The sequence below is a fragment of the Chenopodium quinoa genome, unplaced genomic scaffold (assembly GCF_001683475.1).
Source record: "Chenopodium quinoa cultivar QQ74 unplaced genomic scaffold, ASM168347v1, whole genome shotgun sequence".
NCBI lineage: Eukaryota > Viridiplantae > Streptophyta > Magnoliopsida > Caryophyllales > Amaranthaceae > Chenopodium > Chenopodium quinoa.
This window is the reverse complement of record NW_018745024.1, coordinates 12,256,189-12,283,773: the sequence shown is the minus strand read 5'-3', so window position 1 is coordinate 12,283,773 and position 27,585 is coordinate 12,256,189. Positions and strand designations below refer to the sequence as shown.

General features: G+C 40.4%; 4 protein-coding genes across 5 annotated transcripts; all 4 read right to left on the bottom strand.

Annotated features, from left to right (window-relative positions):
* Window positions 1-1,394: 1,394 nt before the first annotated feature.
* LOC110708794 (pentatricopeptide repeat-containing protein At3g22470, mitochondrial-like) lies at window positions 1,395-2,708 on the bottom strand. The gene has a single exon (XM_021887019.1). The coding sequence runs from the start codon at window positions 2,053-2,055 to the stop codon at window positions 1,669-1,671; it is 387 nt and encodes a 128-aa protein (XP_021742711.1). The 5' UTR covers window positions 2,056-2,708; the 3' UTR covers window positions 1,395-1,668.
* LOC110708793 (putative pentatricopeptide repeat-containing protein At1g12700, mitochondrial) lies at window positions 1,395-4,807 on the bottom strand. The gene is made up of 2 exons (XM_021887017.1): window positions 2,708-4,807; window positions 1,395-2,036 (listed from the first exon to the last, which is right to left on the bottom strand). The coding sequence occupies exon 1, from the start codon at window positions 4,749-4,751 to the stop codon at window positions 2,814-2,816; it is 1,938 nt and encodes a 645-aa protein (XP_021742709.1). The 5' UTR covers window positions 4,752-4,807; the 3' UTR covers window positions 1,395-2,036; window positions 2,708-2,813.
* Window positions 4,808-8,384: 3,577 nt separating this feature from the next.
* On the bottom strand, window positions 8,385-21,563 carry LOC110708792 (ABC transporter F family member 2-like). 2 transcript variants are annotated; one of them, XM_021887016.1, is made up of 3 exons: window positions 20,813-21,563; window positions 20,595-20,723; window positions 8,385-9,119 (listed from the first exon to the last, which is right to left on the bottom strand). In XM_021887016.1, exons 1-3 carry the CDS (start codon window positions 20,954-20,956, stop codon window positions 9,108-9,110), a joined length of 285 nt encoding a protein of 94 aa, XP_021742708.1. In that variant the 5' UTR covers window positions 20,957-21,563; the 3' UTR covers window positions 8,385-9,107. The 2 variants fall into 2 exon arrangements, with proteins under 2 accessions (XP_021742708.1, XP_021742707.1); XM_021887015.1 differs by lacking the exon at window positions 8,385-9,119 and having other exon boundaries at window positions 19,985-20,723.
* A 2,739-nt stretch (window positions 21,564-24,302) lies between these two features.
* On the bottom strand, window positions 24,303-25,927 carry LOC110709020. Its single transcript, XM_021887247.1, has 3 exons — window positions 25,559-25,927; window positions 25,383-25,481; window positions 24,303-25,175 (listed from the first exon to the last, which is right to left on the bottom strand). Exons 1-3 carry the CDS (start codon window positions 25,875-25,877, stop codon window positions 25,153-25,155), a joined length of 441 nt encoding a protein of 146 aa, XP_021742939.1. The 5' UTR covers window positions 25,878-25,927; the 3' UTR covers window positions 24,303-25,152.
* Between the last annotated feature and the right edge of the window lie 1,658 nt (window positions 25,928-27,585).

Below are 27,585 nucleotides of genomic sequence, written 5' to 3'. Positions count from 1 at the left end.
GCTTGCTTTTCCTTCCTTTGATGAAGGATATGATTGTATACATGGTGAGCTAAATGCTCAAATGTTGAAAACATCACTATGGAACCTGTGAAGGAGGCAGATTAAGCAAATTAATCAATCATCTCAAAATAGTTCATAAAATTTGATAAGCATAAATTTGGGAAATGATCAGAAAAAAAGATCCCCAAATTCTTATAAATACAAATATTCTTTACCCACAAATTGAGAATATTATAGGTGTAGATTTTACCCTTTCAGTTATTTTTAACCTTTTAAAACCCATGAAAGCACCACTGCCTTCATAAAAGAGTCCATTGGTTTATTCTCAGAATATAGTACAAAAAGAGCTTGTAATCTAACAAAAAACAAAGCCAATAACCCAATTTCCCTCTCCTTCAGTCACCTTAACATCTCACCATGTTCGTATGCCTAGTGAGCATATTCAACCTTATCTACCACCAGATACTTCTATAATGCTTGTAATTTGCTAACATACGCACATCATCATCATCATCAATCATCATGTCAACTACATTCATTTTGAAGCTATCCATTTCCTATGTTATAGTTCTGTAAAAAAAAAATGAAAATTAAAAATAAATCCTTCATTGATGTAGATCAGATAATACTAAAGTGATTGCAATTTGAACTTGATACTTGGGCACAACTCAAAAAGAGGTCATGCTGTTGGTGTTAATTTCTTTGGGGTTTGGTTACTTTTTGAGAATAACAGAAATCAGCCGAACAATGACACTACTTCAACTAATTCTGTAAAATAAAACCCTAATCACTCACAACACTTAATTCTAACTACCGCCAATCATCAATTCTTAAATACTTCGTAAACAAAAAATTGAAAAAAAAAAAAGAAGAAGAAGAAAACGCAGCATTAAGCAAACAAACGATTGATAGAAAAACAACAATCCAATCCGATCAAATAAACAAGCAATAATGAAATGCAAAAGTCAAACGATAAATAAAAAAAAAAGGAACAAAATGCAGAAAATATAAGTAAAATTACCTGATTGAACACAGAGTATGTCAATAATTTTGCTGCACTGTGACTAAATAAACCTAGCCTGGGCATTGGAGGCTAGGGACTACTATTTTATCCTAGCTATCTGACATAGGGATAGCAGATGCATGTCACTGCCATTGGAATCGCCAATCCATGGCTCAAAGAAGTACTCAAAACAAATCTTGCTGCTATAGATCGTAGTGTCCAAGACAGATTCTAGCACCTCCAAGCACCTAAGAGTCCAAGACAAACTCTAGCAGCTAACTATACTCTTCCATTCTGTCAAATATGATTACTTATCATGGCTTATATAGTAAGATATAGCTCCATTACTATTCATAGGCTAATAAGAAAACATATGCAACTCGTAGGCAGATACCAAGTAAACACACACAAATTGATACAATAGGTCAATCCACATCTGCTTCCATGAGCACCATTCAAGTAAAAGCAAGCCCAAAAAGAAGTAAAATCAAATGTTCGAAATCACAGATGTTAATGCTTTTTCCTACAATCAATCAAAAGTTACACATTAAATATAAGACTTACTAATCCACATCTCACTCACAATATCTGTGTACACATCTCTGTCACAGCTGATCATATATAATTTATTCATTGCTACTTCCACCTTTGATCCTAACTATTGCTCACTCAGTTCTCCAAAAACTTTTTAGCAAATCTTTGTCTGCATCACCGATATTTGGATCAGCGAGTAAGCCCACAAATGATGATATTGTGTGATTATCAGCAACAAACTCTTTGATTCTCATCAACCTGACAAGCTCTAATGCTCTCCTAATGTCCTTTCCATCAATAAATCCTCTAATAAGTGTATTAAAGGTGCATTCATCTGGAAAGCATCCATTGTCCTCCATATTCTTCAGTAATTCATCGGCTTTTGCTAGCAACCCTTCTTTACAAAACCCTTTTATCATTATGTTGTAAGCACACACATTATGCAGTCCTTTAGCTGTGAGAAAGGAGAAGATGTCCACCGCTTCTCTAAGCCGATTAGCTTCACAGAAACCATCCATTAGGATATTGTATGTAATAATATCAGGGATCACTATATCAGTTCCATATAACTGGAAGTTGGGAATTGCAGCTTAACCAGTTCCATATATCTCTAAACCTGGAGTGTTTCACACCTTTTGCTTTTTGTTTTTTTCAGAATGGAAAAAAGAGAAGAAATTAACAAATGTCAACCAGGTTATATGATTTGATTCTGGGCTTAAAACTATGTTATGTAACCAAAACACGAGTTCAGTTAAGCAAGATCCAAGTGCCTGGAAGAAGAAAAATCTTCAACGACAGAGACTTCAAAGGTTGGTTATCTACAGAAAGCTAAAACACACCCCAAGAAATTCAATCAACACGTCTCCAATGAACCGATCAAAACTTTGTAGAGCCTAAGAGCCCTATGTACAAGAGTTGCATTGTATACACTATACAGCATTACAGCATGTGTGGTTATGCCTAATCAAGTAAAATGGTAAATTTGACCCCTATGCAAAGTAAGCACAACTGCTGTTTACAACCATTGGATAAGATATAGCACAACTAATGCGACTCACAGGCAGATGGCAAGCAAACAATTGGATACAAAATTTACAGGTTATGTTCCAGATTACAGGAGTTAAGGTTTTTGCCTACAGTCTATCAGAACACATTAAATATATGACTTACCAATTTATAATGTTCACTCATAATGTCTATTTTCACATCTCTTTCACAGCTGATCATCTATGCTTAACTCATTGCTCCTTCCACCTCCGCTTTAACCATTGCTCGCTCAGTTTTCCAAAAACTTTTTCAATAATTCCTTGTCTACATCATCAATATTTGGATCATTAAGTAAGCTCACAAATGACGATATAGTGTGATTATCAGCAGCAAACTCTTTGTTTCTCATTAAGCTGACAAGCTCTAAAGCTCTCCTCACATCCTTTTCATCTATAAATCCTCTTATAATTGTATTGAAGGTGCATTCATTTGGAAAGCATTTATTGTCCTCCATATTCTTCAATAATTCATCGGCTTTTGCTAGCAACCCTTCTTTACAAAACCCTTTTATCATTATGGTGTAAGCACGCACATTATGCAGCCCTTTAGTTATGAGAAAAGAGAATATATCCTCTGCTTCTCTAAGCCGATTAGCTTCACAGAAACCATCCATTAGGATACTGTATGTAATAATATCAGGGATCACTCCAGTATTCCCCATTTGCTTCACTGTTGTAATTGCCTCGTCAATTTGTCCATTCTTACACATGCCATCAAGGAATGAATTCCAAGCTATTATATCTGGTTTCAGTCCATGAGCTTTCATATCCTCAAAAAACTGGTGTGCAAGCTTGATTTGATTGTCTTTGCACAAAGCATCTATAAGAGTGCTGTACGTGATAACATCAGGGGTTAATCCGTTAGAATGCATCTCTTGGAGCAGACCAAGAGCTTTGTCAATGTTTTTAGATTTGCAATAGCCATTGAGTAAGCTGTTGTAAGTAACTACATCAGGTTTGCAACCATCTTTTACCATCACATCCATAAGCTTTTCTGCCTCGTCCATCTCACCACGTAAACAATATCCGTCTAACAGAGCGTTGTAAGTGATGATATCTGGAACCAATCCTATCCTAGTCATGAAATAAAAAATGTCCCGTGCTTCACCAACCTTGCCATCTTTACAATAAATATCAATAAATATGTTGTAGGTCTGTATGTCAGGAGTTATGTTATTCCTTAACATCTCAGTCAGCATATCTTGAGCCTCTTTCTGTTGTCCCAAAGTGCACATACCTCGAATTAAGGTATTAAAGGTGACAACATCAGGGGAAATTCCCTTGACTTTCATCTCCTTGAAAAGGCGGAGAGCCTGAGGTAATAACTGGTCTTTACAGAGACTATCAATGATGGTGTTGTAAATGACAACATTAGGCATAAAATGGCCATAAGACTCCATATTTCTGAGGAGTTTGAGAGCACCGGCATTATCACCGGACCTACAGAGACCTTTGAAGATAGAACCATAGGTGATTAATGTGGGTTGGTAGCCAAGCTTGACAACTTTATCCAACAATTGAACGGCTTTGTCCAAGTGATGAGTATGAACGAAGCCGTTGATGAGAGTAGTAAAGGTGACAATGTTAGGTTGAAAACCAAGTTTAATAATGTTGGCGAGAACAGAGAAGCCGAAATCAACAAAGTTCAAACGACAGTAGCAATTAGCAAGGATGGTAAGGGAGTAAATATCTGGACGAAGACCTAAGAAAAGGAGGTCTCTGTAAAGAGAAATGACAGTGGAGAAAGGTGGGTTGGGTTTAATCTTGGACATGGCACTCAATAACATACAGAAATCAATGATAGATGGAAGAGGTCTCATCGATATCATATGGTGGAAATGGGAAAGGGAGATTTCAACATTAGTAAACCCTAATTTGGATTGTTGTCTAACAAATTTCAGAAACAATTTGGGATCATCGTCATCAGAATCAAAGTCATGAGTAGCGTAATTGGTGTAATATCGGCAAGGAAACAGGTGAAAAGAGGGCGAATTGAAGAGGGGAATACTGAAATCGAAAAAAGGGAAAGTAGTATAGAAATGGAGAAACTTACTTGAGGAGATGCCATGAAAATGAAGAGGACGAAGGTTGATTAAAGTGGCGCCATGAAAACAAGGACGAAGAAAAGCTTCTGCAACATTAACAGATCGAGACCTCATCATATTCATGTATACTCTGTAAATCTGGAAACAATTACAGTATGAAGAAGAAAAGCTTGTATAGTCCTTACAAAGCCACGAAGGTCAAGTAGAATGTTGGAATTATTCCCAATTGGTGTACCAACTACTCTCTCCCTCCCTTTTGCCCCGCTGTTATTTTTGGGGTCAAATTTAGAAAACTTTGAACATAAATTACAGTTAATCTATAAAAAATAGAGTAATATAGTCATGACTCATGAGTGGTTTGGTAAGATTCGATTAATTGTATATTTTGTTAACACGACCTTTTTTTTATAAATTTTACGTGTATAAAAACAAAGACATAGACGTTTTAATACGTGTGTTGGAGACCGTGTATAGTCAAATGGGTCAAAAAAATATATTGGAAAACAACTAAACTTAAGGTGAAAATAGGGCTAATCAGGCTTAATCATGTCAAATAATTCAAGTAAAAGCTCTAATCTTATGAAGCTGAGCTCCCTGCGGCTGCTCATAATGCTTAGTTATAATGGTGCTAGGTTCTCTTCGGCAAGGCTGCTTTAATCTTTTGGACAAATATGATTGATTTAGGAAATTTTGTCTAGAACTACCCTAAAGATAGGGTCATTTGTGAACAACTATCTATTTTTTTTTTTTATTTGTTTAGAACTACCCACAAGTTACAAAACGTTTGGGTAACACTACCCATTAACGTTTTCCGTCCAATTAAGACGTTATTGGGCCCACTTTTTCACTTTTCCCACTTAATTAACTCCCCTAATTATCTTCTCTCTTCTCCCTAATTAACTTCCTCTCCATTCTCACTCTATAATCCAAAAGATTATACTCAATCAATTGAACACAAATTCTCAATTATTCAAGTAATGTTTCACACTTTCCTTTTAATTTATTGTTTATTGTATTTGTATACAAGTTTTAATTGAACGCAATTAACATAATTAGGGTGTAAATTAGGGATTCGAATTAGGGTTTATGGGTCCAAATAAATTTGGGGATTTTGATTTCTAGGATTTAGGGGTTTAATTGAGTTCTAGGTTTCACTTATTTTGACTTTGAGATTGAATTCAATTGCACTTCAATTACTAATTGGCCATTGTAATTGATAGGATGTCTAAATTTGGCGGTTTTAATTTCTAGGGTTTAGGGGAAGTTAATTAGGGAAGAGGGAGAAGGTAATTAGGGGAAGTTAATTAGGAAAGAGGGAGAAGGTAATTAGGGAAAGTTAATTAAGGAAGAGAGAGAAGGTAATTAGGGGAGTTAATTAAGTGGAAAAAGTGAAAAAGTGGACCCCATTAACGTATTTTTGGACGGAAAACGTTAATGGGTAGTGTTATCCAAGCTTTTCTTAACTTTTGGGTAGTTCTTAACAAATAAAAAAAAAACGGGTAGTTGTTCACAAATGACCCTATCTCACAAATGACCCTATCTTTAGGGTAGTTATAGAAAAAATTTCCATTGGTTTAAGTAGGCCTAGGTTCGGTTTTATAACTAAGAACTGTCTCACTAATACTTGATAAATCACATTTATATAGGATTTATAGGCACGTTTATGCTAAGTTTATAGTTGCTTTTTAGGTCTTTTAGTCGCTTTTTAGGTCGTAAATACATAAGTTGTTTGTTTTGTACTCTATTACGTTCCGTTTGTGTTTTTCTTAATGTTTCAGGTGATTTGATAGACATTTGGACGCTTTCGTAGTGTTTGGAGTTGATTCGGATGATATTTGGATGGAAGCCGATGAATTGAGTTTATTAATTGGAGATCCCATGTTTGTGGATGTTGATTGATTTATATGCATGAGGAATGGATATATCATTCACAAGGGTCGATTTGCATCTTTCGGAAATGAATTTGAGTTAGAAACGAAGTTAAACGATGTTTTATAAAGTGGCAAGACTGACCTTTGTCCACTCTTTTGATCATAACTTGAGTTCTACAAATCGGATTGATGTGATTCAAATTGCGTTGGAAACTAGACTTAAAGATATTTCCAATGATAGGTCACACGCCCCAAGAAGCCTTATAGAACAGAAGTTATAGGCATTTGAATCTAAGTGATGCTGTCAGCCACCCGCGGGATAATTGCTGCGCCCCTGTCCCGCGACCACTCGACACCAGCAGGTGCTGCTGCCAGGCCGCGGCCACCAGCCTGCGCCCGCAGGTCTGGTCGAGCAGCCTTGAAGCCTCGAGTAGCTTTTTCATTCACATCGTCACAAGTCTTCGGGCCACGTCATCTTCTATCGTCCACTAATAATTCAACTTATGTAATTTATATTTTCTTACTTCTTTTCTTTAATTATTTTTAGATTAGTTTTAGGATAATATAAATACTCAAGGGATATTATTTTTCCCGCCTTTTATTATTTTTTATTTTACGTTCTTTTTAGTTTTCTCTCTTAAACCCTAGTTTCTCATGGCATTTCCATGGATTCTTCCATGGATGATTCTTGGGTATACTATTTTAATTCATTGAGGTATTTTATTTCTATTTTCTTGCTTTTAATTATGTTTTATTCCTTAGATCTAGTTTTTATTATTTCTTCCATGTTTGAGTAGTTTTATTTCTAGGGTTTGGGAATCCATGTTTATACTATGAATCTTGATTGATGTTTTTAATATTTTGATTATTAATTTCTCTAATTGATAGAGTTTTATTGTTAATCTTGCAACCTGATCAATTGTTTGATTAATTCATGTTAATAAGAGTTTGAATCGAAAGATCTTACTTTTAGAGACTTCCCTACAATTAGCAATTCTGATTATGTTAGTGACCGTACTGCATATGTTGAATTGAGAGCGTTAAGACCCGACCGTAGGCTTAGCAATTGCTCTAGATAATTGATTGATTGAATTTTTATTGATATTTGATAGATTTAGAGCTATAAACATGGTGAACCATAACCCTATGTCTTTTTATTAATTATTTTATCCCTCTTTTAATTTAGACTACTTTTCTATCCGAATTTCGTGACATAGGTTAGTTTTTCCAATTTCTTAGAGGTTAGATTAATACCATCTCCCTGTGGATTCGACCCTACTTACTCTACTACATTGTTAGTTGGTTTTGTTAGGAATTTATTTTTGACAGGTGTACGACAACCTATCAATACTAGCTTTCTTTTGCTCATCACCAAATTTTGTTTTAACTCAAAGTGATGTTTGTAATTAATCAAACATGGCATTAGCCTATTAATATAAATATCTTTCTGTTTGTGTATATTAAAAAAGAAAAAAAAAAGAAAAAAAAAAAAGCTCTAGTTATAGATTATTAATTGAAAAGTATTATAATAATAAATTAGCTGAGGAATAATAAAAGAGTGTGATATGTTGATATTTGCATTCTTTAATTGTAGCTTCTAAAATAAAATTAGCCAAAAAAAACATGAGCTATATTTTTTGTCACAAATAATTTTTGGTTTATATTTGTCCAAATTTCTTTTGGAAACATTTATGAAATCTTTTTATTTAAACATATAATAATTACTACGTATTGATATGGAATATGTTTACAAAATAATACAAGTATTAGTTTTGTACTGTAATTAATTTATTTCCTCAATTAATACATTTTTCTTAAAAAAATAAAAATAAAAGCATGTCAAAACCTTGACTTTCTTCCCAAAACCAACCTTAAAAGTTTCAAATAACCAGCAAAAAAATGAGTATCAAACTGTTAAAGAAGCTCATTAGTTTATTACTATCATCTGATTTGAACAGGCTCTTCAAATCTAGACATTCAGCGACATAAACAATAGTATTAGAATACAATACCCACATGTTTGACTGAGTGTGAGGAGGGATCCAAAAAGAACACATAATTAAGGGGCTATTAAATTGCTATTTACAAAATCTATAGACTGTTTGCTCAAGTTCTAAGCTAAGTATGCAGAAAACTGAAATAAAGCTTCGCTATATATATTCCCATTACAGCTTCACGAGTTATTTCTTTTCGAATCACAAAACAAAGACCCCTAGGAACATATTTACCATCAATTTAAAGCTATGTACACGATCAAGATTGATACCCTTTTTTATACCCCTTAACAAAAGTGATCACAATGAGGGTATCTTCATTAAAAATACTGAGGATACCATCTCAATTCCATCTCTTCGCGTTCTTTAACCCCTTAGATTTTGCTTTTGCTTTTGCCTGCTGAGAAGCCAACATTTTCTGTTTCTTCCGAGCCTCCTTCTCAGCCTGTTGAACAGATATCAGTCTCTGGCAAAGGAAAATAATTTAAGACATACTTCGTTAATCACCAGCTTAATATTTCCTTGGACATCTTTGATTTTGCTTTTACTTTGGAATTCTTCTCTTCAAGCTCTGCCTCACAATCCAATTCTCTTTGTCTTGCATCGAGATTCTTCTATAAATAATACTGCATATGCCATCAACTATATTCTTAGAAGCCTTACAAATCTCTGAAATAGTTAGGTCTACAACATCAATATTTAAAACACCATTTAAAAGGCTCCAATGCCCTCACTTTTACAGTTTTCCCCTTCTCGTTCTTTCATATGAGCAAAAGGATAAATTTTTTGGTTAATTAGTCACCGTTCTTGTTTGGGTCCAATTTAGTCCAATTGGGCCTGGTCACTGAATGATCCAATTAAAAGCCCAAGGCTAAGGTTCAACTCTCCAAATATGCTAAAGTCAAAAATCAACATCCTCAAAGCCATGTCAAGGTCAGTCAACGGCCCAATCAGCTTGGCCCAGCCCAACTGATTTTCGGGCCCAATCCGCCTCCTTCATTAGCCAAGGTATAAAAGCCAACAATTTGGTCAATTCTTGGTAAGACAAAAAAGCCTCAAGCAACTAAACTCTTGCACAGCTTTCTCTCTCTAATATACTGACTTAAGCATCGGAGGGGCCTTCCTCGGCGTCCCCTCCGAGGCTAGTTTACGTGTATTTGTTGTGCAGGAAACCCTCGGCTCCGGCGTCGTTCGGACCGAGACCAAGTTCCCTCAAGATAAAAGGATCTTCCGAGATTCGATTGTTTTCATCCGAAACAATTTGGCGCCGTCTGTGGGGAACGCTACTAAATTTCGCGTCAGTCATCAAACACTCCGGCAGTCGCCATGACTAAGAGTGGAAAGAGTTCCAAGAAGGCTAAGAAGGGAAGAGGCCGGATTACGGTGAGGGAACGCCAGCCGGTTTATCCCTCCCCGGAGCAAGCCTCTTCCGAATCGGAGGCCCCCATTTCTCCGGAAAGGGAAGCCTCAAGAGGTCCTAGCCTCCAGGAGGAGAACACCTCGCACCACACTCGGCAGCCGGGGCCATCCCCGAGACCGAGTGGCTCAGGTGCGAGGAACTCCCCGCCGCGCCATAGCGTGCAATCCAGGTCACATCCGCGGGAGACTCCTCCCTCCGGACCCTCCACCGAGGAAGTGGCCAGAGCAGTGGCCATCTGCATGGAGTTCCTTAAAGCTCAAGGAGCTCCAATCCAGATGCCTGATGATCACCAGCCGAGAAACCTGAAAAGGAGGATCGGTCAGGATGATGGTGGACAAGTTCCACCACATAGACAGCTCGGCCAGAGGTGGCGAGGGGACACCCGAAACTCCAGTAAGGAGAGGAGGAGGAACCCTCAACCCTCTGACCACTCTGAAGCTCAGAATTCCATGGGGCCCTTCAAGGACCCGGAATTCGCCCGCCAAAGCGTTCACGAACGCTTGGGTTCGAGGGAGGTGAGTGTGCATAGCCGCCTCACCTTCCCAGAGGATACCGGACCCCACCCAACCTTGTCTCAGCCGGGGACGAAAACCACTTCCACCTCTGAGAGAGGAGGGAGCGAGGTCCCTGAGGCCGGGTACAAGGGGAAGGCGGTCATGGTTCCATCGAACTCGCCCTTCCAGAAGTGGATTCTGGAAGAGCATGTGCCAACGGTCAAAATCCCGGCACATATTACTTACGATGGTACCTCAGATCCTAAGGATCACATTGCCTCTTACGAGGGGCACATGTATCTGAACCCGAGGTCTGAGGCTACCTGGTGTAAATACTTTCCTACGACCCTCAAAGGTGTTGCCCAATCCTGGATCACCAAAGGGCTCAAGGAAGGCTCCATAACCGGTTGGAACGACCTCTCCAACAAGTTCAAGAGCAAATTCTCTACGGCCAACCGCCGAGAGAAGACCACTGCAGAGCTAATGAGTCTGCAGCAAGCGGAGGACGAGAGCCTCCGCGACTATCTGACTCGCTTCAGCAACGAGTCATCCGGAATCACAAGCCTGGATCAAGGCCTGGCCGTGTTCGCGCTACGGAACGGCCTCCAAGCTGGAAAGTTCCTGGACTTCATGGTCATGCATCCCCCGCAGACCCTGGAGGAAGCCTTGGAAGCATCGGATAGGTTCATCCGAGCCGAGGAGTGGAACAGATCCAGGTCTCAGTCTCGTCCGAGAATTGAGAAGCCGAAAGGGCAGCAGCCCGAAGTCTCGGCGCAGAGGAAAGGGAAGGCTAAGGCCTCAGAACCGTCCTCTGCTGCCGAGCCGAAGAAGGAAAGACACTTTCCCTACACGGGAAGGTACGATTCATACACTCCACTCTCCCTTCCCCGTGCTAAGATTTTCAGCACGACGAAGGACGAGGGGAGATTCAAAAAACCTCGTCCGTTGCCTCCCTGGCATCAGACGAGGGGAAAGGACCAGTGGTGCGAGTTCCATGACTCACCCGGACATCGCACCGAGGACTGCGTCCAGCTGAAGGACCAGATTGAGGATCTGGTCCGCAAGGGGTACCTGAGCCAATACCTCGCGGACAGGCGCGAGGAGAAAAGAGCTGAAAAAGATTCTCGGCAGGACCTCAACTTCGCTCGGAAGAAGGATAAGGGACCTCAGGGCAAGGAGTCCCTCGACATCCTAGTTATTTCCGGGGGAATCTCGCGAGGCACAGCCAAACGCCAGCTGAGGGGTCTAACCCATCAGATTCATCAGGCTGAGCTTCGGCAGTCCCAGTCACCGGCGCCGAACATCCTGTTCACAGCCGAAGACTGTGAGGGGGTGGTATACCCCCACGATGACCCACTAGTAATCATTCTGGGCATCGCCAACCGCAACGTCTGGCGGACCCTCGTCGACGGCGGTAGCGGGGCGAACATCCTCTTCCGAGGAGCGTTCGACCAGCTGAGGATGGGAGCCGAGCACCTGGCCCCCGCACCCTACCCGGTGTCGGGATTCAACGGCTCTTCCTCGTATCCTGACGGGAAGATTACACTTCCTGTCACCATCGGCGAAGGCCGAGCAGCTAGGAATATCATGGCCGAATTTTTGGTCGTAGATGCTCCATCTGCATACAACGTGATCATGGGGAGACCCCTCATTCACGGCATTCAAGGAGTCGTCTCCACGTATCATCAAATCATGATATACGTTTCAGACGAGGGACGCTCCGAGAAAATAAAGGGCAGTCAAAAAGAAGCCCGCCGATGCAATCACCTCAAGCCATCCACGTCTCGCCGAGGCGACCGTGGCGATGGGGAGGAAAAGCACCGGGACCGAAACGCCAAAAAGCCGAGAGGCTCAGACGTTTCGGCTAATGAAGCCCCAGACAACGAGAAATCTGATGGGGGCCAAAAGGCTGACTCCGCCTCAGAGCCGAACGACTCTGATGGCCAGCCGCGGTCAGGAAAGTCTGCTAATATTGATAGCAGGCCGGAATTCGAGGAATCCAACTCTAAGAGCATGGAGACGGATGACCTGACCGAGTCAATAGAACTGACCGTAGGAGATCCGAACAGATGTGTTAGCATCGGGTCGTCACTGGAGCCAAACACCCGTGCGGCACTCGTCCAACTCCTACGGGCCAGTGGAGACGTGTTCGCCTTCTCAGCCGCAGAAATGCCCGGGATTGATCCGGACTTCGTCTCCCATAGGCTTAATGTCGACCCCTCCAGTCGACCCATTAAGCAGAAAAAGCGGAACTACTCCGCCGAAAAGAACCAGAACATCGCAGCTGAGGTCGATAAGCTCCTAGATGCTGGGTTCATTGAACCCTGTCAGTATCCGGAGTGGCTGGCCAATGTTGTAATGGTTCAGAAGGCAAATGGTAACTGGAGGATGTGCGTTGACTTCACGGACCTGAATAGGGCATGTCCCAAGGACTCCTATCCGCTGCCGAGGATCGACCAACTGGTCGACTCGACAAGCGGGCATGCTCTGCTCAGTTTCATGGACGCATTCTCGGGATACCATCAGATCTTCATGCACCCCGAGGACCGAGCTAAAACAGCGTTCATAACAAGTTCCGGGTTGTACAATTACAGAATGATGCCCTTCGGATTGAAAAATGCGGGGGCAACATATCAGAGGTTGGTTGATCAGGTTTTCGCCGAGCAAAAAGGCCGAAACATGGAGGTTTATGTTGACGACTCAATCGTCAAAAGCATAAAAGAAAAAGATCATGTCACGGACCTAGCCGAAACCTTCGCCACCCTCAGAAAATACAAAATGAAGCTGAATCCGAAGAAATGTGTCTTCGGCGTGAAGTCAGGCAAGTTCCTCGGCTTCATGGTCAGCAAGAGGGGGATTGATGCAAACCCCGCCAAAGTACAAGCTGCTTTAGACCTCCCCGAGCCGAAGACAAAAAGGGATATTCAGCGTCTAGCCGGGAGAATGGCTGCCTTGTCCAGGTTCATCTCACGAGCCTCAGACAAAGGGCTCCCTTTCTTCAAGGCGCTGAAGCTCCAAAATTCAAAAGGCATTGAATGGGGAGACGAACAAAAGTCAGCCTTTCAGCAGCTCCGTGAACACCTGGCTCAACTCCCAACACTGGCGAGGCCAGTCGTAGGAGACATCCTATACTTATACGTGGCGGTCAGTCCAGCCACGGTAAGCGCGGTGCTGCTAAGGGAAGAAGAAAAAGTTCAACAGCCGATCTATTTCGTCAGCCACACCCTGACGGATGCCGAGACGCGCTACCCATTGTTAGAAAAAGTGGCTTATGCAGTGGTGGTGGCTGCTCGGAAGTTGCGACCCTATTTTGATTCTCATCAAATAGCGGTTCTAACTGATCAGCCGTTAGAGAAAGTCCTCGGCAAGGTTGAAAAATCCGGTAGACTAGCAAAGTGGGCTTTCGAGCTCACCGAGTTCAGTATCGGTTATCAGCCGAGAACAGCCATCAAGGCGCAAGCCTTGGCAGACTTCTTGGCCGAGTGCTCCTATCAGGAGACTCTGGATGCAAGGAGGAAAATCTGGACCGTCTTCACGGATGGGTCCTCCACCGTGAACGGTTCGGGGGCAGGGGTCGTCATCACCTCTCCCGAAGGCAAAACCTTCGAGTATGCACTAAAATTTTCATTCAAAGCCTCTAACAACGAGGCCGAATATGAAGCAGCCATTGCTGGCTTAGACCTGTGCATATCGTTGGAAGCCGAGCATGTCTACCTCAAGACAGATTCTCAGCTGGTCGCCAATCAGATCCGGGGGGAGTATGAGGCTAAAGAGCCTTCAATGGCAGCTTACCTCACAAGGATCAAATCGACAATTGCGAAGCTGAGATCTTTCGAAGTAGAGCTGATCCCAAGGGGTCAAAATGCTCAAGCGGACGCACTCTCCAAACTTGCAAGCTCAACTCTGACTGAGTTAAGCCGTTCTGTCTATGTGGAGGTGCGCCGAGAAAAGAGTGTAGCCGAAGCAATATCAATCTGCTGCGCTGCACTCGAGCCGAGCTGGATGGATGACATCCTGGCTTATAAACTCAGGGACGAGCTCCCCGAGGATAGGAATTCGGCCTCCAAGATAAAGCGGATCAGTTCACGATTCCTCGTCTTCGGCGGCCAACTCCTCAGAAAATCCTTCTCCGCTCCATTATTGAAATGCGTGGGTCCAACGGATGCCGACTATATTCTCCGAGAGATTCACCTCGGCATCTGCGGAAACCACATAGGAGGGAGAACCTTAGCCCACAAAGCTCTCAGGGCAGGGTATTTTTGGCCTACAATGATCTCGGATGCAAAGAACATGGTCAGAAAATGCGAGAAATGCCAAAAATTTGCACCGGTAATCCATCGGCCATGCCTAGATCTCCAGCCAATTCTTAATCCTCTTCCATTTGCACAATGGGGGTTGGATATTCTGGGACCCTTTCCCGAGGCCCCATACAAAAGAAAGTGGCTGATAGTCGGAATCGACTATTTCAGCAAATGGATTGAAGCGGAAGCTGCTTCAAGCATATCTGAGCAAACTGTCAGACAGTTCATCTGGCAGAACATAATAACTCGGTTCGGCATCCCAAAAGTTTTTGTGTTCGACCACGGCAGACAGTTTGACAACCTGCCTTTGCGCCGATACACTGATCAATTCGGGATAAAATTGGCTTACTCCGCGGTTTGCCACCCTCAGAGTAATGGCCAAGCCGAAGCCGCAAATAAACAGATCCTTAACGCTCTCAGAAAAAGAGTAGAGGATCAAAAGTCCAAGTGGGTAGAGGAACTTCCGGGAACCCTCTGGTCACTCCGGACAACCGAGAAGGAGGCAACGGGGCATTCACCTTTTCAGCTGGTGTATGGATCCGAAGCAGTGCTTCCAGTGGAAGTGGGCTCAGAAAGCCTACGAGTGAATCTCTTCTCAGCCGAGGAAAATGAGCAGCTCATGAAAGAGTCCCTCGACTTCCTTGACAAGATTAGAGATCTAGCCCGAGAAAGGATGGCTGCACACAAGCTCAGAATGAGCAAGTCCTACAACCGAAGAGTCTATCAACGACCTCTCAGAGTTGGGGATTTAGTTTTGAGGAATGCTGCAGCTGTTCAAAAAAGTCGCATTCATGGCAAACTCTCAGCATCTTGGGAGGGACCTTATGAAATTTATCAAGAGCTTCAGCCCGGTACCTTCAGACTCAAACAAATGGATGGCACCGAGCTGAAAAACCATTGGAATGCCGATGTGCTCAAAAAATACTATGTGTAAATCCTTCGGATAGTACAATCCATGTAAGTACACTGATTTTGTTTGTAAAAAGGCCATCGAGCCAGTATTCATTCAGATTACGTGTATTCTTTAAGTCTTTATGCTTTCTACGGTTTTTCAAAAATTCAAGGTTTCATTCGGCGCTGTCCGGGGTATTGCATAATGATGCCTTGTACCTCGGCAAGCCGTAAAACCTGCCAAAAAAGGATACAAGCCCGAAGTATTGCATAGTGATGCCTTGTACTTCGGAGAATCTGTTCCTTTGGGCAAAAAGGCCATAGACTTATCCGAAACATAGCCTAAAAAATAGGAACTGATAAAGCCCCGAAGTATTGCATAGTGATGCCTTGTACTTCGGATGAATCAGTTCCGGGTGGTAGTTGCAACTCTGAAGTATTGCATGATGATGCCTCGTACTTCAGATAAACTGCTGCCCCGGCATGGTGTTTCGGATAGTTGTTCCCTTGGATGAATTGAAGAAAGTGTCACAAGAGTACCATCTCTAGAGTGAAAACTCTCAGGTGGGAAATCAGTACTTTAAAAACAGATGTAGAAAATAAAGCAAAGTGTTCAAAGATCCTCGGCTTAGCCGAGAAAAATTATCAGCCATTCCAGAATTCAGAAGACCTCATCTTCAGATTCCTGGGGGGGCAGAGGGAAATAGAGAAATGGCACAACTGATCTAATACCCTTCAGCTCAGCCGAAGTTTGATACTTATGTCAGTTTTTTCACAAGTTGAAAACATCCGAGTACAAACGGCAAAAAGAAGTCTCAGCAGAAATGATTCTCGCTAGCCGAAGTTCTGCACTTAGCAAATATTTGAAAGATCATTCAAAGAAAGCAGTAAAGTGCGAAGACTGGTAAAGCGAAGAAAAAAAATACACAACAAAGCTGAGAAAGTGAACTTCTTTGAAATAAAAATGTTGAATTACAAAAATAGTCGGCAGCCGCCCACAAGCGGAAAGTAACAGCTGCCGAAATACGTACATAAGCAAAAAATAAAACTGCTGTACGACAAGGCAAGCTGAAGCAAAAAACAAGGCAAAAAACTCAGAAAGCGGCAAGTCTAAAGTTAAGCACATGATGAACCGCAAGATTCTGAAGACGACTGCCCGAGTTCCTATGCTTCAGCCGGGGGATCAGACTGATCAGCGTTGAGTCCCATGGTGGCCTCAGCCCCAGCAGCAGAAGAGGCGGGCTTTGCATTTTGCCGAGCCTCCCTTTCCCTCTGCTCAGCTTCCAACTCCAGTCTTTCAGCTTCCTCTTCGGCTTCCTCAGCCTTAAGAATTTAAGCTTCAGCTGGAGTTGCATACTTCATGTGAGGGTCATCGGGATTCTGGACCCACTCAGCACATTTAGACCAGTCCAGCTTCGGCTCAGCATGAAGGCAGACTCTTCGGCAGACTCGAAATCCGTTTCTGAAACCCATCTCATATTCCTCTTGGGTATAGACACGGACCTTGAGTGAAGCCTCAGCATCAGCCAGCTTCTTCTGGGTCTCCTCCAAGTCATCCTTGGATTTCTTCAGCTCATCAGCGACTTTGGAGGAGGAACCCTTCAGCTCATTCAGCTCTTGCTGAATTTGGAAAGCCTTTGTCTGAGCTTGGGCCACTTCAACTTTCTGGATCAGCAGTTGATCCTCAGCCTCTTGGAATTTAGCTCTTTGAGCTTCAGCAGCAGCAGCAGCCTCTGAGAGTTGGACGTCTTTGGCCAAGAGCAACTCTTCAGCAGCCATTCGGCTGGCTTCAAGAGCCTCTAGACGCTGCTGCACTTCAGCTTGTGCAGCAGTTCCTTCTTGAATTCGGCTCTCAATAGCAGCCTTGAATTTGGAGACGTCCACTCCCATATGCTCCTGGAGGAATTTTTCCCCTTCCATCAGTGGGGGAAAAACCTCCATCTCCATAGCATCGCAGAAGGTTTTCAGAGCTTCGGCAGCTTTTTTACCGTACTCCTCAACCTCCTGCTGCTTCTCTTCAGCTGCTGCTTGCTTCAGCTTAGCAAGCTTAACTTCCTCTTCAGCCACCTTCCTTTCGTGCACAGCAGCGTCTACCCTATCTTGTAGGGTATCAATCAGCTCTACAGTGAGAGTCTGATTGTGCACGAACTGAAAACAGGAAGACAAAAAAAAATAAGTAAAAAAAAATAGAGCTGAATTTCGGAGGAAATGAAGGAAAATTACCTGCATCATCAGCAGTTGGTTAGACCTGGCTGGGTCAGGAACTGATCTACTGGATTCGCCCATCCCAGCAGTGGCCTTCAGCGACCAGATCCTTGCCCTGTCTACTTCGGACATGCCAGCAAAACTGCCGAAGTAGGCTTCAGCTCCTTCTCGGTTTTGACCCCATATGAGGTCCCAGATGTGATCTGGGATTGGAATTCGGGGGGCCGAGAAACCCATTTCTCCAGAATGCAGAGTCTGGAAAGAAGGGAAGGACGACGATGGAGCTTGATTAGCTTTGGTTGTCTCAGCATCGTCCTTCTCAGAGGAGTCAAGTACTATGACCTCCTCTTCTTCAGGGGTGAGGACGAAAGCCTCAACCTCTCTTGCGATATCTGCCGTGAAGCCTTCAGCACTTGACATCACGGCATCTTTATTTTCGTGCTCAGCAGCACTCTCCTTGATTTCTTCTTGGACCCCTCCCTTAGGTCCGGGAGTTCTCTGATCCACCTCCATCTCAGGAGGTGGCGGAGGGGTCTTTTGAGGAGATTGGGGTGTTGGCTGGGGAACCCTCGGCGATCCATTGCCTTCCTCAGGTTCCCTTATTGCGACGCCGATGGTCATCGGCCTCTGCTGAAAATCATGAGGGCCGATGATGGCCATCCTTCGGCGCCTTTTCAGAAGGGGCTGCTCGTCCATATCTGAATCTGAAGACTCTTGTATTTGATCTTCGGGACGAACAGGAGCTTTGCCTTCTCTGTGTCTGTTACTCTCTTCAGACTGTAACAGACAGGGGGGGAGAAGAGTGTGAGTAAAAAAAAAAAAAAAAGAAAAGAAAAGAAAAAAGTTGTCTAAAAACTCACCGAGGTCTTCAGCAAAGCCTCGTCTTCTTCAGCTGCTCTAGCTGCAGCTTCGGCTTCAGCAGCTCTGGAGGACCCTTCTCCTCCTTCACAAGCCTCAAGTACCCGTGCAACCTCTTCGGCTGTGCGGGCAGCTTCAGCTTCTTCTTCCAGCAGCTGAAACAAGGGATCCCTCTTCTTCCACCAAGGCTTCTGCCTCTGATACAGAGCAACAGCCTCAATTTGGAAGTGGGAAGAGTCTAGGTGAACCTCTCGGCGCCTTGGTTCAGTGATAGGGGGAGCCCGATCAGTTACGACTCGTTCTCGGCTGACGCCAAGGCGAGCGTAATCAATGCCGACGTTGGTCTCGTCCCGTTCTGAAAAAGAAAAGGGGAGAAGTCAATTCAGTTAGTTCGGCACATCACAAGAAAGCAAAATGAAAGAAGAAAAGAGATAATTAAAAGGCCTCGGCCCCAACCGAAGAAGATTACCATCCCTAAACTTTCGGCTGAGGCCGACAGCTGCCAGCATATTCTCTTGGAAAACATAGTGCGTATCGGGGAGCCAAGTCTCCGGGATATGCTGCATTCGGCCGCTGCCTCCCCGGTTCGGCAGCTTGCCGAAGATGTTCTGCTGATTAAGGTTCGGGTCTGGCCCGCTATCTTCGGGAGGACCTAAACTTCCCATATCAGGATCCGGCTCGGCAAGATACCGGGGAGCGCTGAAAACATAAGGATGGCTCGGCTCCGTGGGCGCCCTAACCCAAATCCATTGACCTCTCCAGTCCTTGTCTGAAGAGTCGTTCGGCCACATGGTTAGGAACGGGGGCCGAGACTCAATCCGATACCACCCAGAACCATGGCTTCCGTGCCCACTCTGAATATTTGGCACTAGCCGATGGAGCTTTCTGAAGCAGTGCAGGTTCGGCACGTATCTGAAGAATTTGCAGACCCATAAGTACGTCATTACCCTTCGGATGCTGGTGGGGGTCAGCTGGCACAGGGAAATGTTGTAATGGATCAGCAAGTCTCGGACGAATACGTCCAAAGGGAACCTCAGCCCATACTGAAGCTGTCTCGTGTACACCCCCACATACCCCGGGGGTGGACGATGGATTCTATCGGATGCCGAGGGCATTCGGCACCAATATCCATCAGCTTCAAAAATGCCGTAGTGCAACTCAATTTGCTCAGCAAATCGATATTGATCGGCGTTCTCTACCCACCATGAGTAGGGACGGTTCTTTATCATGGCCGAAGCTACTTCGGCATCCTCCCACTCTGAAAACCCTGGGAGGATATCCCAAAGGACAGCGGGAACAGTTCATCCGAAACAGTTCTTAATTTTTTTTATTTTTCATATGTATGCAGGCTAATGCAGCTATAGATGTACACCAGACAACAATAGTTAGCATAACACGCATTATTCTGAGAGAGTCCATAGAGAGGTTATGAGAGATTATGAGTTCAGAGAAAAATGCCAATATTTTCATGCAAAATGTATACACAACAAGATAATACAATACATTACCAGCAAATTTATACATTTAGCACAGCAGAAATTGGCACTAACCAAAAGATCAGGTGTATCAAACCCAAACAGGGTCCACATGTCAAAGTGATCAGTTTGTATAACTATAGCAAAGTGCATTTGTATTTTAACCGGTAGAAAAACTCAAAAGACATTTCGAGGAGACCAATTGGAATAGTTTCTTTTGTCTATAAAAATTTAGTTATCTGGGTAAAAGTAGGAGTATCCAGTATATAATATTAGGAAAGGAAAGCAAATTCCGTAGATAATTCACCTGTCAAACACATCCTATAGCTCTGACTTGACTAAAATGAGCCCAGGAATATTTCCCACAACAAAAGAAATGAACAACACAAAACAAACCAAAATTGAAGCCAAATAAAAAGAACCAGAATCATATAAAGTGAAGCAATTCAAGACTTACATTGTAGTCCCCAACATAATCTTGTAGATTTCCGTCCTTCACCTCAATCACTCTGTTAACTATTTGATGAACAAGATACCGATCATGGGAAACTGTAATGACAGTACCTTCATACTCTTGTATAGCTTCCTGGAAAGCAATAAAATTAAGAATTAATAACTGCTTATACAAAGACTACTACTATTATAAGAGTTTTTAACATGAAATAGATCGCTAACCTCAAGCATCTCCTTTGTAGGTATATCCAAGTGATTGGTAGGTTCATTGAGAACCAGTAAAGTTGACTTTTTCACCATGAATTTACAGAACGCCAAGCGAGTCTGAAGAAGCAGAAAATGATGTGGTAAGCCTTCCAATGACATTGGAAGAGATTGAGTAAAACACTCAGGCAGAGCTGAGGATTAGTATTTTGACAATACTACCTTCTCTCCACCACTCAGAAAGGAGACCTTCCTATCAAGCATATCTTTTATAGTGCTAAAAGGATAAAAACCTAAATGCACAAGAAAGGAATTCTTAAACTAGGTCCTGGTAGTGGTAATATACCTGATTCTGCTCAAAATAATTTGGGATGACATTTTGCTCCCCTAATATAAACTTCACCAGCAGTAGATTTCTCCAAACCCATAATTTATTTTAACAAAGTGCTTTTCCCACACCCATTGGGACCAATTGTAGCAATTTTTGATTCATTATAGATATATGGTGATCAAGATTTTATTAAGTATTTTTTATTCATTATACAGATTATGACATATGTCTAGTTTTGAAAAACAAAAAACCAACAAACAGAAAATTACAGTAATATTGACCAAACCAATAATGGATTCATCTTTAATGTGATTACGAGATATTTTATTCTCTACTAGTGATGTTTAAAGGTTCTTAATATTATACCTAGTAAATCAATACATCTTGAAAGGACAGATGTACATAATTTATGCCTATTTAACAACTAGACATTTGAGAAACTCTTTGGTTGACCAAAAACATGTTTTTTCTTATATATATATATATATATATATATATATATATATATACTGCCTCCATTTGTTATATTTAGTACTGCAAAACAGAAATTCTATGCTTTAAACCTTACCAAAACAGAAGTGAAAAACAATCAGTCCAAATTAGAATGCTATACAAACACAATTCAGTAGGAAAAGCCTAGTAAAATATACTGATATACTGTTGATGCCTCATTTTTCATGCCATTTGTATGTCCAATCATATTCTAATTAGCAAATAAACAAACTAAAATCTGCTAACAAGTCAAGTCTGTGAACAAGCATATCACAACTCTACAAACTTTGCTATATCTTAGAGCTCCAATGAGATTGGGCGACGTTCTTATAAACCGGGCTGTATCTTTTATATTGCAGCTTAACCAGCTTAAATTTATCTAACCCGCATTATCATAAGCTTATTGATGGCTTAATTGATGAGTTTATAAAAATGAAGTCGGTGGATGAGTTACTTAAAGTTGATGCAAGTACTTCATCAAAGTCTACCCTACAAGATGGTGGAGATGGTGGAGGTGGTGGAGATGGTGGTGGCAGAGGTGGTTCAGTCAGAAGAACGAATAAAAGTTTGTGTTCTTTGGACTATGGTGAAATTGGTGGTCAGAGTGTAGTGTTTGTTACGCCATTTATGAAAAGTAATTCTCGTGCTTTTAGTGAAAAATTACCTCGATTATATTTAGAAGCTCTTGATTATTGTCTGGTGGAACACTTATTTAATAATAAGTAAGTTCTTTTTTAATTGTCATATTTTTTGAAACCTTTTTTTTTTCTTTTTCTTTTTGTTTTGATATTAATAATATTGTTTGACCTTGCAGTGAGAATCTTGTTACTTATGGATTGCATTTTCTCTTTCCAAGAGAGGATATGGTGTCTTTGGTGCATCCTAATTTGGTTCGTTGGTCAGTAGTTGATTGCTACTGCATTTATCTAAATGAATCATGTTTTTATGATACTTGTGGTCCTAAAATATTCTTTTTTGGTGCGAGGCAAAGTGTAAGCAACTTTCTGCTTTGAGTTATTTGTTTTCTTACTCTTTTCAATTATTTATTTTTTCCTTTTAGTTTGCTTTTTTGCAAGTATCAGAGGGGAACGAAGATAGTTCTGCTAGTTATGCTGTCTCGGATTTGCATGAAATTTGGGATGAATGGGTTACATATGAAAATTCTTGTTGTGATGTTATTGGTGCAGACTTGGTATATATCTTAATTTTTAATATATATTAACTGTGTGATGGATGTGCTTTATGCTAACTTTTGTTCTATTTTTTTTTCAGGTTTATTTTCCTATTCTTGTTGATGAACATTATGTGATGTTTGTGATTTATCATGGCAATGAATTGGTTCATTATGTTGATAATATCATTTGGAGTCATGACATGATTACATATTTTCAAAATTTGACTTTTTATCTGGTATGTTATTGTCTATTTTAAAGTATGTTTCTATATTAATCTTATTTTTTTTGTTGTTTTTAATATTTTTTTTTTTTTCAGTGTTCTGAATTTGGTGATTTTCTTGCACGAAGAAATCATCCAAAGAGTGAAAAAGTCCCTTTTTACAAGTTTAAAATTGCTGATTTAGTGTGGCGGAAGAGTAAGGTTGATAATAATGACTGTGGTGTGTATATGATGTGTCATATGGAGCATTTTGTTGGTGATACATCGTTTTCTGTAGATGAACTTAGAACAATGAGTGATCTTGAAACTGATGCGAATTAATTCATTTGTTATGTTTATTCTAATGTTTTATACATATTAATGCGCCTTTTATTTTCTTGTTGTGAGGCTGCTGGGAGGAAATTTTTACGTGCTAAGATTTGTGCAAAACTCGTGTTGTCTGACATGAACGAATCAAGATCTGATGTCTTAGCAGAAGTTGAAAAATTTAATGAGAAGAAGAGCGATCTTGCATATGTTGCTGAAATTGAAGGAAGGAGGAAGGCTGCAGCAGCGGAGAAGAAAAAGAAGAAATCTGAAACTGCTCCTCCTACTGTTGACACTGCTCCGAAATCAAAACGAACTACAAAGGCTACACGGAAGTACACTCCTTCTAAATCTTAGCTAATTTTGGAAGTTGTTATTAGTTAAGTACTTTTGGAAGTTGTAATTAGTTAAGTACTTTTGGAAGTTGAAACTAGTGATAAATATCGACACTTAAACTAGTGTTAATATTTTCAAAATGTTTGTACAAATTTTATTTTATATATATATATATATATATATGATTAAATATTGGTAATTTGTTGTTCTTATTTTTATTTATTTATATTTCTGATTATAATTTTATAAGTGTATCATATATCATCATACAGAGATATAGTTTATTTAAATGAAAACTTGAAGTTTAACATATATATTACCATATTATTAATTTTAAAAACGGACACTTTTGTGATAATTATTGTCACTTTTGTGAATATAAATATCACTTTTGTGAGTGACATATTTCTTTTGTGAATATGCAATACTTTTGTGAGTAAAAAGTAACACTTTTGTGAGAAGATGCATCACTTTTGTGAGCATTATTGTTACTTTTGCGAGTATTAGTGTTACTTTTCTGTAAATGCATCACTTTTGTAGGTGTTAGTGTCACTTTTGTTAGTAAATTCATCACTTTTGCCAGTATATGCATCACTTTTTCCAGTATATGCATTACTTTTTTAAGTATCAGTGTAATATTATATAAATGTTCATAATTCATGAGCAATTCCATATCACAATTCAAAATTCTGTATGAAAGTCAATAGTAGCATTAAACAAAAATAAAATCACTACAAAAAAGTATTCAATTGTGTTTCATCCAAACTCACTACAAGTTCAAAAAAGTCGCACAGTAGGTGTCTTCGATCCAAACTCTGAATTTGGATTTGGTAATGCTTTTTGCTTTGATTTCTTCCCTTTTTCAAGTGCTCCTTTTGCTCTCTTGCTTCTTCCCTTTGTTACAGCTCTCTTAGGGTCTAATATAGTGGGTATGGTTGTACTTGTTGATGAAGAAGCAGTATTATTGGTACTCTGAGCACTCTCTGCCACATTAGAATTGTCATCACTTGCAGCAACCTCCTCTGTAAAAGCTTCGGCCGCAAGTAAGTCTTCCACCATTTTCATACAGTTTTTGAAGTTTTCCTCCATGAATGCTCTTGCCTTTTCATTTTCTTGACTCTTTAAGATTAAGTTATAATATTTTCTCATCATTGTATGTCTCCATGGTGTATATGGGAGTTTTGGATCCTTATTTTCCATTTTATTCCATACTTCAGTTTTTGCAAGCTTTGTCCATCTTTTGCTAATGTACTTCTCTGGAATTCTTGTAATAGAATGTAGATGTAAAATTCTGAGGCAGTGATAGCATAGCCAACCAGAAGCTTCGAAATTCTTGCAAGTGCACCATATAGTTTGGCTCTCATGTATGTAACTTACGTGTTGGGAAGACCATGGCTTTTCTTCTAGCGATACTTCATAAAGAATAATGTTTTCTTCAGTTCTCCCTAGAATTTGTACTGTGGTCGCTATTGAGTAGCCAAATTCCTCTTCAAAGTCTCTAAATAGAGACAATGTGTAAACCTGCACATTAGAGAAATAATTTAGTACAGAGGTATATAATACAAGTAACTTCTGTATTAATAAAGGTAACATTTGTAATGATATTAGTAACTTTTGTACCAAGAGACATGCATAAATGCTTTTATAAATAAACATATAGTCAATGTAATTTTTGCCATAATATATGTAACTTTTGCCTTAATATATGTCACATTTATAGAATTTTACCTTCGTCTTCATCTACTGGTTGTCCTTCTTCATCTAGTGTGTTCGGAATAACTTGATCTTCATCTTCTAATGTATTTGAAACACCTTGATTTTCAATATCTGCATTAATTATTGAAAATTAAATCAAAATTTTAAGCAAAAACAAACAATAGGTTAGTATTTTTTTAGATTATTACCTTGTATTTGAATTTCTGGAACTTTTGAGTTTTGAATGTTATCATCATTAAATTCATCGAAATCATCAACGAAATTCTCTGCTTCACCTTCTCTGAATGTTTGATTGAGGTCGAAACTCCATGTTTTCTCTGGATGTTGCGTTAATGGTGGTCGATTTTCTCTTTGTAATTGCAGAAATTCGCGCATTAGGTTTTTGTAATTGGAAGCTTTGGAGGTTTCCGGCATTGTTGATCGAAAATTGTAGATTTCTCTCTCCTCCATGGTTGCTTGGTGAAGGAGCTTTGAATCTGGAAAATTGGAGTTTTCTCTCTCCTCCATTGTAGCTTGCTGAAGAAGATGTTAGTTATTTTGGAAAAAGGAAAAAAAAAAAAAAATACTGTTCACACGTGCGAAAAAACCGGTTGTTCAGTATTTTACTGCACATCGGTTGTATGTAAAACTTTTTGTACAATCAATTAGTCAAACCAACTAATATGATCAACTTCGGCTATCAGCTACCGGGGCCAACATGAGTAATATCTAATTCTAGCTACAACTTCTCCAATAGATAGAATTCATAGAAACATGCTTTTTGTAATTTTGTAGGCCCTGCTTATCATCAACATATCATCACCAAACTCTTTTTTAGGGGCCAAAAGCCCAAGTAGAGCTTCAACCAACACCATTTTTTCAATGTTCAAAGCCAGTTTATATTTTAAGTCCAACACCATTGGTGTGGCTTGCTTTTCCTTCCTTTGATGAAGGATATGATTGTATACATGGTGAGCTAAATGCTCAAATGTTGAAAACATCACTATGGAACCTGTGAAGGAGGCAGATTAAGCAAATTAATCAATCATCTCAAAATAGTTCATAAAATTTGATAAGCATAAATTTGGGAAATGATCAGAAAAAAAGATCCCCAAATTCTTATAAATACAAATATTCTTTACCCACAAATTGAGAATATTATAGGTGTAGATTTTACCCTTTCAGTTATTTTTAACCTTTTAAACCCATGAAAGCACCACTGCCTTCATAAAAGAGTCCATTGGTTTATTCTCAGAATATAGTACAAAAAGAGCTTGTAATCTAACAAAAAACAAAGCCAATAACCCAATTTCCCTCTCCTTCAGTCACCTTAACATCTCACCATGTTCGTATGCCTAGTGAGCATATTCAACCTTATCTACCACCAGATACTTCTATAATGCTTGTAATTTGCTAACATACGCACATCATCATCATCATCAATCATCATGTCAACTACATTCATTTTGAAGCTATCCATTTCCTATGTTATAGTTCTGTAAAAAAAAAATGAAAATTAAAAATAAATCCTTCATTGATGTAGATCAGATAATACTAAAGTGATTGCAATTTGAACTTGATACTTGGGCACAACTCAAAAAGAGGTCATGCTGTTGGTGTTAATTTCTTTGGGGTTTGGTTACTTTTTGAGAATAACAGAAATCAGCCGAACAATGACACTACTTCAACTAATTCTGTAAAATAAAACCCTAATCACTCACAACACTTAATTCTAACTACCGCCAATCATCAATTCTTAAATACTTCGTAAACAAAAAATTGAAAAAAAAAAAAAAAGAAGAAGAAGAAAACGCAGCATTAAGCAAACAAACGATTGATAGAAAAACAACAATCCAATCCGATCAAATAAACAAGCAATAATGAAATGCAAAAGTCAAACGATAAATAAAAAAAAAAGGAACAAAATGCAGAAAATATAAGTAAAATTACCTGATTGAACACAGAGTATGTCAATAATTTTGCTGCACTGTGACTAAATAAACCTAGCCTGGGCATTGGAGGCTAGGGACTACTATTTTATCCTAGCTATCTGACATAGGGATAGCAGATGCATGTCACTGCCATTGGAATCGCCAATCCATGGCTCAAAGAAGTACTCAAAACAAATCTTGCTGCTATAGATCGTAGTGTCCAAGACAGATTCTAGCACCTCCAAGCACCTAAGAGTCCAAGACAAACTCTAGCAGCTAACTATACTCTTCCATTCTGTCAAATA

Bases quoted from the DNA above. Each gene is read 5' to 3' on its own strand.
- LOC110708794 (XM_021887019.1), bottom strand. From the start codon at position 2,055: ATGGATGGTTTCTGTGAAGCTAATCGGCTTAGAGAAGCGGTGGACATC.
- LOC110708793 (XM_021887017.1), bottom strand. From the start codon at position 4,751: ATGAATATGATGAGGTCTCGATCTGTTAATGTTGCAGAAGCTTTTCTT.
- LOC110708792 (XM_021887015.1), bottom strand. From the start codon at position 20,956: ATGTCATTGGAAGGCTTACCACATCATTTTCTGCTTCTTCAGACTCGC. The intron at 20,724-20,812 runs GTTAGCGATCTA...ATTGCTTTCCAG, and splicing joins CTACAAAGGAGATGCTTGAG to GAAGCTATACAAGAGTATGA.
- LOC110709020 (XM_021887247.1), bottom strand. From the start codon at position 25,877: ATGGAGGAGAGAGAAAACTCCAATTTTCCAGATTCAAAGCTCCTTCAC. The intron at 25,482-25,558 runs GTAATAATCTAA...TAATTAATGCAG, and splicing joins TCCAGAAATTCAAATACAAG to ATATTGAAAATCAAGGTGTT. The intron at 25,176-25,382 runs GTAAAATTCTAT...TCTAATGTGCAG, and splicing joins ACCAGTAGATGAAGACGAAG to GTTTACACATTGTCTCTATT.